At 41.7% G+C, this 12,569-nt stretch overlaps 1 protein-coding gene across 1 annotated transcript in view; it reads right to left on the bottom strand.

The window, feature by feature from the left end:
• Positions 1-643: 643 nt before the first annotated feature.
• Positions 644-12,569, bottom strand: part of flncb (filamin C, gamma b (actin binding protein 280)) — a gene marked incomplete at its 5' end in the record, with an annotated part of 99,114 nt that continues 87,188 nt past the window's right edge. Inside the window, 9 exons of the mRNA XM_080420567.1 lie at positions 644-1,759; positions 2,384-2,590; positions 3,241-3,459; positions 4,797-4,973; positions 5,725-5,857; positions 7,712-7,827; positions 8,980-9,117; positions 9,762-10,037; positions 12,292-12,561. Coding sequence (XP_080276693.1) covers positions 1,572-1,759; positions 2,384-2,590; positions 3,241-3,459; positions 4,797-4,973; positions 5,725-5,857; positions 7,712-7,827; positions 8,980-9,117; positions 9,762-10,037; positions 12,292-12,561 — 1,724 coding nt within the window. The 3' untranslated portion in view covers positions 644-1,571. The remainder of the gene's footprint in view (positions 1,760-2,383; positions 2,591-3,240; positions 3,460-4,796; positions 4,974-5,724; positions 5,858-7,711; positions 7,828-8,979; positions 9,118-9,761; positions 10,038-12,291; positions 12,562-12,569) is intronic.

Raw genomic sequence — 12,569 nt, 5'->3', positions numbered from 1 at the left:
GTTGAATTTTGTTACTCAATAAATCTTCTTTCTGACATTAAATACTTGCCACTGACAATTTGTACGAGGACAACGCCGATGTCACGTTGTCTCTTTTGATTGTTAGACGTTAATAAAAGAAAGTTACCTGTTGATTGTTGTTTTTTCATACCTCAGCGTCATCATCGCAATTATTTAAGCTGTTCCCTCTAAAACTTTTTTTAATGACATGACACGTGTATTATTTTTGAAACAAAAGCCTGTTGCAAATTTTGCATATATGGCACTGGGTCAGCCACATTCAAACACCCTTTCAAATAGACTGGATTTATCTCATGTTATACTGCTATAAGGGTTATATGGGATGCCTGCACAGGCATGGAGTTGCACCCAAGGGTATTTCAAACATCTACTTTGACTCCACATTTTTATCTTGTGGTTCCACTAAATATTTTGATGGCCACATCACTCAATGTCCAGTGTTAATGCATTTTTCAAAGAGTCCTGGTATCAGAATGTCTTCTAAGTCATCTCGTGCAAAGGGGAAATACTTGGAATTGGCACCAGAGAGTGACAGAGTTGTACAGATGTCATTTTCATGCAGACATGAGGCATCCATGTATAAGACAACGCCAGATTTACGATAGTGGTTTTTAATGGCAAGTTAGCAGATAAAACCTTTATTATGCCTGCACAATCTTACCAATGAGAAGGTTAATATATCAAACAATTGACAATTTCTTGGTTTCGTCCATTTTCATACATATAAAATCACTATAAAAGTCACTCTGTAGTTCTGTGGTTTTTCTCAACATTCACACATTAAAACTGACTGATTGCTACACCGCACGTTCTCCCTTTAGTAAAAAATCTCAGCCAATCACATCTCCAGGGGGAAGAGATGGCACTGTATTGGAAGGAGCTGTGAGATCGACTGAACTCCTTTCCTTTAACAAGAACAATAAGACGATTTTCTGTCAAAGAAAACAAAGAAAAGGTCTGAATAAATAAAAATAATCAAAAGCAGTAGAGTTTCTTTTGTCACAGCACAGCTTGAGCTGCTCAGTGGCCAGCACGGGGGCCTCCTGCAGCATTGTGGGATTGATTTGGAGAGACAGGCCACAGTAAAAAAATAGTGAGCCAGAGAAGTCTTTGAAGTGTCAAACTAGTCCTCTTCCTACAGTCTCAGCTTCGGAACAGTAAACATACGGGGGACATTAGGAACAGAAAAAAAGACAATCTGAGGGGAACCGACAAAGACGTCTGGGGCTCAGAGTTAGACATTCATTACATTTCATAATTATATCCGTGTGATACATTCTTATAACTTATGGTGCGGCCTAGTGCTCCTGATTGCCATTTGACAGACGACTGCTGTGGGCTGTTTTGTCACAAACAGTGAAGGAGCAGGACATGACAGAGAGACGTCTGGGCGTGAGTAAGACATCTCTGTCCTCCACTGACACAGGCGGAACAGTCTTTTGCATCTTTAGTGCATCGGGGGAAGGTTAACGTTTGTCCGGACAGGTCCTTTTCTAGGATACAGCAGAGGCGTTTGGACAACGGGGGGGAGGGGGCAGTAGTGGCGATTTTTAAGGGACGGTGACAGTGAAGGGACTGCCGGGAACGTGCTCGTCTCCCCATTTGACGATGAGGATGTAGTTGCCCAGCTCTTTGACGGTGTACGTGACGTTGTACATCCTGTTGCCCATGTGTTTGACGTACACCTCTTCACAGGGAGTCTTCGGCCCGTGGACGCCGACCATTAACATGTTGGTGCCTGCAAGGAGGAAGGACAGCATATGGTCAATCGTCGGTGCTTTGCATGTGCATGTGTGCCCGAGTAGATCTGTACGTCTGTGCTGTGTTTCAGAGGTGTGTTGTCTAGGCCTTGTCACAATGATTCCATAATCGTCTAATCGCAATTATTTGAGATAATCGCATTCTTTTAAAAATAATCGTCATAAACGTTTCCATGTTGAAAATTTTTCACACATTTTCAGATATAAAAAAGCAGAAATAGCAGATCTACAAGCTTGTCAGCTTGTAGATCTGCTATTTCTTGTAGATCTTGTAGATCTGCTTTTTTACATGTATTTTTACACAATTATTAAATATATCAATAACTTATTTGTATACTGAAGTTATTTGTCGTATCTGCCCTGTGCAATTTTTGTATATAAAGTCTAAAAGGCCAAACAGAAATAATATTTGTATCCATATGTTCCAATGTTCAATGCCAAAAACACAATTAAATCGTTAATCGCAATTATTTGCGTGACAATTAATCGTCATCTTAAGTGTGTAGTCGTTACAGACCTAAGCGTCAGTGCTTTGCATGTGCATGTGTGCCCGAGTAGATCTGTACGTCTGTGCTGTGTTTGAGAGGTGTGTTGTCCCTCACCTGCGTTGCTGCAGTCTACCGTGAACGTGTTCTTCTGGCCGACAAAGGCTTTCGATAGACCGGCGCCCCTGGAGATGACTTTACTGGCGTCAGAGGAGAACTTGGGCAAGGAGCCAAAGGCCCCGCTGATTGCGGACGATTTTGTGACCGTCTCCACCAGGACGGATGACGTCTCGTGCAAACTGTGGCCACCGGAGAGACGAGCCCCTGGAGAGAAAACCAAACAAGTTGAGAGTGAAGAAAAGAGAGGAAAGATAGCCGAGTGTAAAGTTTGCAAAGAAGTAACTCAAGTAACTGCAAGATGAAGTTAAGAGTGGAATTCCATATTAAAGAGCCAGTGGACTAGTACTGCAGGGGTCTGTCAAAGAACCAGACAGAGAAAGACAGAGAGTAAAAGAGAATAATTCTGAGATCCTCAGATTCACTGTGATCCCTGTACTGCGCTGCATTTTTACCATCTCAGGCAAAATGTTCACTGGCTGGAAACATTCTCAAAGTAATGATGGTTGCAGTCTAGGTTATGGTGATGTGACGTTGGTCACGCTTTGGCCTCTGCATTCAGGCAATATGAGAAATCGTGTAGTGCCACAAGTGTCATTGGTGTTGCAGACACTCATGAAGGTTTGTATATGTATAGGTTAGATTACAAGGTTTGTTTAGATTACTTTCACTCTTTTTTCTTCTCTTGTTTCTTTTTTTCTATATTTTAATCTGATATTTAATGTTTTTCTTTGTGATTTCGAAAGTGCAAAAAAAAAGTTGTGTATTTATTAACATCATTTCGAAATAAACATGACTAATTAAAACAAAAAATGAAAAAATAAATTAAGGTCTAGTTTGAGGTCCAGGTTACACACCTGAGACTTTGGCCTTGAAGGGGCTGCCCACGATGTGCTGGGGTCCTCCGTACTTGATGGAGATGAGGTAGCTCCCTGGAGCCATGGGTGTGTAGGTGACTTTGTAGCCGTCAGAACACTCCAGGCAGTCCATCTTGACCTTCGATGGTCCATCGATGGTGACAGACAGAGCTCCCGAGCCAGCGTTACAGGTGTTCACGGTGAAATCCGCTGCGACACCTGGTAAAAGCAAGAAATGATCGAAAGAGGAAGGAACTGTCATTATGCTGCGAAAACCACGGGTGTGTGCGTGGGTTTGCTGTCAGGGCTCCTCGACCTGCCTGAAGAACCCAGGCCTGACAAATCACTGTCTTTCTCACGCATGCTATTTAACTCTTTCACTGACAGATTAAATCCATAAATGAATCACCCACTGCCAGTGTAACGCCCGAAATTCTAACCCGGGGTCTCCCGCGTGGAAAGCCAACATCTTACCCACTAAGCCAAAGGGAATTCCCTATAGCTCGGGGGGAGATATTAGACATTCAGGCCATCAGGCTGAGGTTGTGAGCCACTCTGCTACACCAGCAATTTTTGGTTTTCCGTACATTTTCAGCTAGTCACAGACTATTTATATCCAGTGTGATCGATCCCCCGACAATTGCTAAACACGGAGGGTTTCACTGTGCTTCCGCGAGAAAAAAAAGTCATCGTGCCCTCCCCCCCCGGTCGCTTGTTACAGTCCGCTGAAAATAGCTCGTCTCGTAAAAAATGCAGGGCGAAAAAAAGACAAATATACAGCCGTTTCCCAAATACGCTATAAGTCAATGGTGGCAGAGATCGTTCGATCAAGTGATCTCTCTGGATCTGTGCGACTTGAGGATGAAAATGGTCACTTGAGTGTTAGAGTACAGCGCCATCTGCTGGAAAACCACTGAAAACAAAAAAAGTCGTCTTTGGCAGTCTGAGCCTTTGGAAAAAAAAGTCGTAACAGTCGTCCTTGGCAGTGAATGAGTTAATATATAAATAGAGTTAAAATTCAACAGCGACAAACATATCATCTTGACAGCTCCACTGTAGTGCTCCTAGGGCTGTCACGATTGCACATTTAAGTTGACAATTAATCATCGCTCAAATAATTGCGATTAACGATCGTTGAAAATGTAATTGGAACATTATGATTAAAAATTACATATCTGTTTTGCTTTTAGCTTTCGTAAACAAAAGTTGCACAGGGCAGATATGACAAATAAGACATTTAATGACTTTATACTTTATATAAATAAACATTAATAGTGGAAATAGCAGATCTACAAGCTCAAAACGCGTCGCATCGCGACGCGTTTTGAGCTTGTAGATCGGCTATTTCCACTATTTTTGATTTTTTAAACATAAGTACATTTTTAACAAGGAATTGATTATGACGATTATGCAAAAAATAATTGCGATGATATAAAATAATTGCGATTAGACGATTATGTAATAATTGTGACAGGCCTAAGTGCTCCTTGTACCCAGCATAATATCCCTGCATAATATGTGGACTCCCAGAATGCACTATATGACTGAGTGCTTACCCGTGGATCCTCCTTCCAGGCCTGGTCCAAACGCAGACACCATACCAGGGTCCCCCACCTGCCCCGGCTCTCCCACACGGATCTTGAAGGGGCTGCCCGGGATGTGACTGCCGTTGAAGCGAACGTCGATCGAGTGGACGCCGTTCTCCCTCGGGATAAACCTGATGGCATGCTTGTCTGTTTGGAATAATGAAGAATAATCGTAATCATGACATGATCCATGTTTTCTATTATTTCTGACATTCATTACTAATTCATCTGTTAACCCATTAAGATAGGGGAAGCATCTGTCATTTTAGGTTTTAACCGCTTTGACCATTATCTTATAATTTGGCTATTCAAAAAAAATGCAGATATACAAGCTCATAGCAGTACCGCGCTATGAGCTTGTAGATCTGCTATTTCTTTGTTTTAATCTTGAACATTTGTGCAAATCTTTGAATATATATATATATTTTTAAAGCGAACATTTGTAACTCAAATCTTTGCTTCTGGGGATTCAACAAATAGTCTTCTAAACATGTTGCTATATAATCAGTGGTTCTCAAACCTTTTCATGTCAAGGGCCCCCAAAATGTATTTGGCCGTGGACCCCCATCTCAATATGTGTTGTTCCAGGGACCCCCAGAAGCAAAGATTTTAGTTAAAAGTGTTCGCATTAAAAACATATATATATATTCAATGATTTGCAAACATTTTCACAATTAAAAAAAGAAAAATAGCAGATACACAAGCTCATAGCGCGGCACTCGGTGCCGCGCTATGAGCTTGTATATCTGCTATGTTTGAATAGCCAAAGTATAAAAGAATGGTTAAAGTGGTTACACAGATGCGTCCCCGGTTTTAATGGGTTAAATAAACTAAATGAGCTCTTCAAGGCCCAGAGGTGCAAACATCGGTTCAGCTTTTCAACATGTCCCTGTCTTACCGCTGTCCAACTCGGTGATGTAGCATTCCTCGATGGCCCCGGACGGGGTGTGAACCTTGGCATCGATCAGGCCTCGGGCTCCATTCAGCTGCACCGCGAAAGAAGCCTCCTGACCGACCTTCAGACCCATCTCCTGAGGAAAGAAGAGCATTGTGAGAAGGGTGACGTCAGTGGTGGAAAAAGTACTCAATTGCTTTAAAAGTATCAACACTGCAATGTAGAAATAGTTACAAGTAAAAGTCCGGAATGAAAACTGTACTTGAGTAAAAGTACAAAAGTATTGGTAACAAAATATGCTTAAAGTACAAAAGTAAAAGTACACATTATGCAGAATGTTCCGTTTCACAAGGTATCATAGGTATAAATAAAATGTATTCAAATCTTTTGAAAATAGCAGATCTACAAGCTCACATCGGGTCGCATCGCGACGCGTTGTGAGCTTGTAGATCGGGTATTTTCAAATAGCCAAAGTTTAAATAGTGCTGAAGTGGCTAATGTATGTAAAAGTACAATATTTGCCTCTGAGATGTAGTGGAGTAGAAGTAAAAGTATTGAAATGTTTTAATACTCCAGTGCAGTAAAAATACCTAGAAAGTGTACTTGAGTACATGTACTTTACTTGGTTATTGCTGTTGCAGTTATTTGACCAGGAGATTTGGAGTGCTTATCTTCTCTTTCAGTTTGTTTAGACGTGTGTACTTTCTGTTGCTGAACTCCTATCTACATTCTGTTGTTCTATGCAGTAATGAACCACCAGATTCTTCCCTCGGGATCCATTCCATTTATTATGTGATGTTTTGTTATTGTTTTATCTTGCCTTATCATCCCCCAGAAGGTCTCAGTACCTGCTTTAAGTGGGCTGGTTGTACTTAAAGGAGTAGTTCACCCCAAAAATTACTTATCTTCTATCAATTACACACCCCATGAAGCCTTGAATTCACTGAGATTTCTTTTCAGCATAATTATTGGCTTAGGAATGTGACAAAAACAATAAACATTCAAGGCACAAAAATTCAAGGCTTCATGGGGCGCGTAATTGATAAAAACATAAGTCATTTTTGGGTGAACTACTCCTTTAAGATAAAAGGAAACAGGGTGTAAGAGGTGGTATTACGTAGTACAGGGATTAAATTAGTCTGGCTCTCCCAGACTCTCAACCCAAAAGCTCCAAAGGTCAGATAAGACAGAGCTATAAGTAGTTCTGATGAAGGATGAGCTAGCGGAGTTATGCTAAGCCCAGAATACACGCCTACGCAAAAGAATACTCTCCGCATATAGGTTTCATAAGTCACTGGCCCAAGACTAATATATCTATTTGCAGCTAAACAAAATGACGACTTTAATGCAGAGGCTGTGGCATCAGTGGCTGTTAATATGGAGTCTCTAGTCGATGTGAGAGAGCAGGCCTATTCATACAGCTGTGACCTCAGCTACTCAACCGGTTCTATAAACGCAGTCCTCGCTGCTATTTTAGTGAGTTTAGAGCTTAGGTTTAGTGTTATAGGCCTGGAACTGGGTTACAGTTACGGTCAAGGATAGAGTCGGGATAGAGGGTTAGCTTGTAGATCTGCTTTTTTTTTTAAATCGTGGAAACTTTGTGCAAATCTTTGAATATATGTTTTAAGACAAATATTTTTAACTTGCGATCTGTGCTTCTGGGGGGTCCTAGAACTACATATTTTGAGATGGGGGTCCGCGGCCAAATACATATAATTTTGGGTGGTCTTTGACATGGAAAAGTTTGAGAACCACTCATATAGCGACATACTGTACGTCTTTCAGAAAACTGTCAGGATTTAGAAGACATTTTGTAGAAGCAAAGCAAATGTTTGCTTTAAAAAATATATATATATATATTGAAAGATTTGCACACATTTTCACGATTTTTCAAAAATAGCAGATCTACAAGCTCTTTAGGTTTAGGTTATGGGTTTAGGGAATAAGTGGAAGATCCCCACAAGTGAAGACCACGTGCTCTCTCTCTCACCTGCAGGCTGGTCACAGTGAGTCGGCGAGCGTCGTCCGATAGGGTGGCGATGGGCACAATGAAGGGAGAATCCGGGACTTGCTCGTCGTTGAACTTAATGGAAACTTCATAGTCACCTGCAGGATGAGAACGCATTAGCCAGGCACTAAAGCCACACTTGCTGTTTCCACTTAGCCTCGATCTCCAGGCTTTTAGTTTTTAGTTTTGCTAAAAAAAATAAAAGCCTGGACCAACCAGTTGATGTTCCGGGTATATAGGAAGCGTTTTAATTTCCCCCAACCAACCAGAGTGCAGTGGGCGTCGCTCCAAATGTTATGACGTCAGGGCTCTCAATGCTACACATTGGGGAGGAGGAGGGGTGCGGGGCGGGGCGGGGACTGACGGACAGATCGGTGAACCAATAGGATCCGGCGGAAATTTTCTCCGCAGATTTTGAACCCGCCCATCTAGACATGATATTTAGTTTCCACTAAACATGGGAAAAAACTATCTGATACTTCTTAGAGCAATGGTTTTCAACCCTTTTCGTATCAAGGTCCATTATTTATTCAGCATTTGAGCCATGGGACCACCGTTTGATGAGATTTAGACACCCAAGACCCAAGATATTTTGTTATCGTTTGATACAATTTTGTCCACAATTCCATGCTGTATTGATGTTGGTACCATAGGAGAGACAACAGGCAAACGTTGATCAAAATAACAATTCTTCAATTAGATAATGCAGACGTTTAACAATAATTGTAACTCTTGAGAGCGTAAAATGAAACCAAATGGACCCGTAAGGGTCCATTTGGTTTCATTTTACACTCTCAAGAGTTAAAGATCTATAAGGGTCCATTTTGGTTACCAACTCTCCATCATTTAGCTGGGGACCAGCTGGAGCCCCCTCAAGGACCACTGGTGGTCCCCGGACCACTGGTTGAGAACCACTGTCTTAGAGCATAAGGACTGATGTAACTGTTGAAATTATTTTGTTTCCAAATACTAAGATTTTTTGTTAATACGTTAATAATTATTAATTAAATATTTCAAACTGGTTTGATATTGCTATGCATTAAAAGTGGATTAGTGTACAATCCAATATGTTACTGATCTAAAGTTATACATAATAATAAACAATATAAAGAGCCAATACTGTATATGGAATGACACAATATTCTTTTATTAAAATGATGACCCTGTCAGAACAGAACATCTTGTGGCCCACTGTAGGGTTGTGAGATCCTGTGACTGTCTGGTTAACAAGCACTACATAAGTCTCTCACCAGGTTCTTGGACCACGTAGGCGACTCCGCAGGACCCATCCTTCCTGTCTTCAAAGGTGATCTCGGCCTTGCTGGGCCCTTCTACAGCGATGGACAGACCGCCAGCGCCCGCCTCCCTGGTCCAGATACTGAACTCAGCTGCAACAGAGCGAAACAAGAAGTCACATTATTACCCTCTAGTGGCGCACCTCAGTACTGCACAGTTTTAGCAGCTTGGTGATGATGACATGGAGAATACTGGTAAATAGGCAATTCATATATTCTATATATTATGCAGTGGTGGAAAAAATATATATTTTTTAACTTAAGTAAAAGTATCAATACTGCAATTTAGAAATACTCTGTTACAAGTAAAAGTCCGGAATTAAAACAATTACTCGTAAAAGTACAAAAGTATTGGTATCAAAATGTACTCAAAGTATCAAAAGTAGAGAGTACTCATTATGCAGAATGTCACATTTCACAACTACAAGCTCACAATGCGTTGCATCGCCTATATTCAAATGGCCAAAATGTATATAGGACTGAAGTGGTTCATGTATGTTTTGTAATAATAATCAAAATCTAGTAAGTAACTAGTAACTAAAGTTTTCAAATAATTGTAGTGGAGATGTAGTGGAGATGTAGTGGGAGTAGAAGTAAAAGTACTGAAAATCTGAAACGCTCCAGTAAAGTAAAAAACACCTCAAAATTGTACTTAAGTACAACACTTGAGTAAATGTACTTAGTTACTTTACACCACTGATATATATATAACGTCCTATATTGCCAGCCAACCATACCTGGTATCCCCGCCACTCCCCTCTCCAGGCCGACGCCCCCAGCCCGGACCTTGTGCGAGCCTCCCTCGCCGAGGGGCCCCACGGTGAACTGGAAGGGGCTCCCGGGCACGTGCTGGCCCCGGTACTTGACGTTGACGGTGTGGGGCCCCATCTCCTGCGGGATGAAGCGGACGCTGTACGCGCTGTCCTCTCCCTCGATGATCTCGGCGTCCTCGGTCTTCCCGCCGGGGCTGGTCACCTGAGCCGTCATCTCCTTGGTCCCCGACTGTTCACCGACTGGACATGGACGGAGGGAAAGAGAAAAGACAAGGAAAGGAGAGGGAAAAAAAAAACATGGGAGGAAATAAAAGGCGAGTGTGGGGGAAGAGAAGAGGATACCAGGAAGAGGATACAAGTGGTGGATGGGGAGGAAGAGGTGAAGGAAGTGGTAGATGATGATGATAAAGGATGAAGAAGAGGAGGAGGGGATGAAAAGAGAGAAATAAGTATGTTTTTTCTTTTTTTTTAAAAACCCATTCGATCCGGGAACGCATCTGTTGTGTCGTTTTAAAGATTTCTTTGGGCTATTCAAAAAATAGCAGATCTACAAGCTCATAGCACGGCACTCGGTGCCGCGCTATGAGCTTGTATAATTTTTTGCCGGACATTTGTAAGGAAAATCTTTGCTTCTGAGGATCCCTGGAACTAAATATTTTACAAATGTTCCTTTAAAAAACATATATATTCCAGGATTTGCACAAATGTAAAAAAAATAGCAGATCTACAAGCTCGTAGCGCGGCACTCGGTGCCGCGCTACGAGCTTGTATATCTGCTATGTTTCAATAGCCCCAAAAATCGTAAAATGACACAAATGATGCTTTCCCGGTCTTAAACGGTTAACAAATGGTCTTGCAGAGCTCAATGTATTTTCCGCTCACAGTCAGACACATGGACACACATACGCTCATTCAGCATGAATGTGCTGAATATTATAGACCATCAGACATGGGGTTGTTGTTGGTTGTTGATGAAATAACCAAAGACATGTTAAATAAAGTTAGTTGACACTTATCCTGAGTGATATACAATCAATTTGATTTGTAAAAAAAAGGAATAGAAAAAAAAAGGCAGTGGTTAATGATGTACTTGAAGGGATAGCTCACCCCCAAAATGACTTTTTTTTCCTATCGATTCACCGATTCACAAAGTCACCCCATAGAGACTTGAATTCATGAATATTTTTTTTGTTTTTGTCGCAATCCTAAGCCAATAATTTGATGACCGGCAGCGATTCCGGTGTCTCCTACTTTACTGTAGGAGACACAAAGAGTCTCCTTTGTGTCTAATACCGGAACCGCCGCCATACCGGTCCGCTGGTCATCAAATTATTGACAAAAACAACAAATATCCATGAATTCAAGTCTCCACTAATCGATCGATTTTTTTGGGTGAACTATCCCTTTAAGCAGGGCACACTGTAGTTGCTTTAAGTTAGATATTCATTTCAAAACATTAGGTTACGAAGTTAAGAACTCCTGGGGCCAGTTGCATACATTTGGTCTTAAATTCTACACCAGGCTAATAGCCCGGTATTATATTATAAGACCAGTAAAGCATAGTTGTCTACCACCCCTCCCAACCACCCCCACACTGTGACTGTGATTCTGACTATGCAGGTCAGGCTAATATTGGCGACTAACTGTGGTAAGTCACATTTATGCAACAGGTAGGTCACAAGCCTAAAGTATAATATCTATGCAGCTGACCCCAAGGGCTGTTGTTCTCAGAGACTTCATTATTACAGTTAAAGACCTGTAGGTTGAATCTGAAGGAGTTATAACGAAAGAAATGACAAACTAAATCAACCGTTAATTTCAGGAAGGCAAATCGGACGCACACGCACGCTCACACGCACACGCACACACGCACACGCACACGCACACGCACACGCACACGCACACACCAGTGGTGGAAAGTAACTAAATACATTTACTTATCTACTGTACTTACGTACGATTTTGAGGTATTTGTACTTTACTTGAAAATGTCCAATTTCCAATACTTCAACTTCTACTCCACTACATCTCAGATCCAAATATTGTACTTTTATTTATTTGAAAACTTTAGTTACTAGTTACTTTGTAGATTTTGATTATTATTACAAAACATACATTAACCACTTCAGCCCTATATACATTCATTTCGGCCATTTGAAAATAGCCAATCTACAAGCTCAAAATAGCCGATCTACAAGCTCACAATGCGTCGCGATGCGACGCATTGTGAGCTTGTAGATCTTCTATTTTCAAAAGATTTTTATACATTTGAAAACTTGTGAAATGGGACATTCTGCATTATGAGTACTTTTACTTTTGGTACTTTAAGTACATTTTGATGCCAATACTTTTGTACTTTTACTCAAGTGCATTTTGTAACGGAGTATTTCTATAGTGCAGTATTGATACTTTTACTATTTTTATTTGAGCACTTTTTCCACCACTGACGCACACGCACACGCACACACAAGCACACACAAGCACACACACACACCCTCTTGCTGTGGCTGTCGGCCGGCGGAGGAGGATTGGATTCCACTGAAGCCGGTGGTGGTCAGGCTCTCTCGGCCCAGGAACTCTCCGAACACGTCCCTGAACGGGTCTCCCCCCACCTGGGTGCTCTCCTCCACGCGCACCTCCCTCTTGGTCTCGCCCGCGCGGGTCTTACTGATTTCCGTGCGCTCGGTGCGCGTGTACGTGTGGCTGCTGCGCGTGAACGTCCGCGTCAGACGCTCCTGCGCCGAAACCATCTGAAACCAGTTGCCTACAGCA

Source organism: Gymnoscopelus braueri, assembly GCF_963280865.1.
Source record: "Gymnoscopelus braueri genome assembly, chromosome: 23".
Lineage (NCBI taxonomy): Eukaryota > Metazoa > Chordata > Actinopteri > Myctophiformes > Myctophidae > Gymnoscopelus > Gymnoscopelus braueri.
This window is presented reverse-complemented; position numbering and strand designations above follow the sequence as displayed.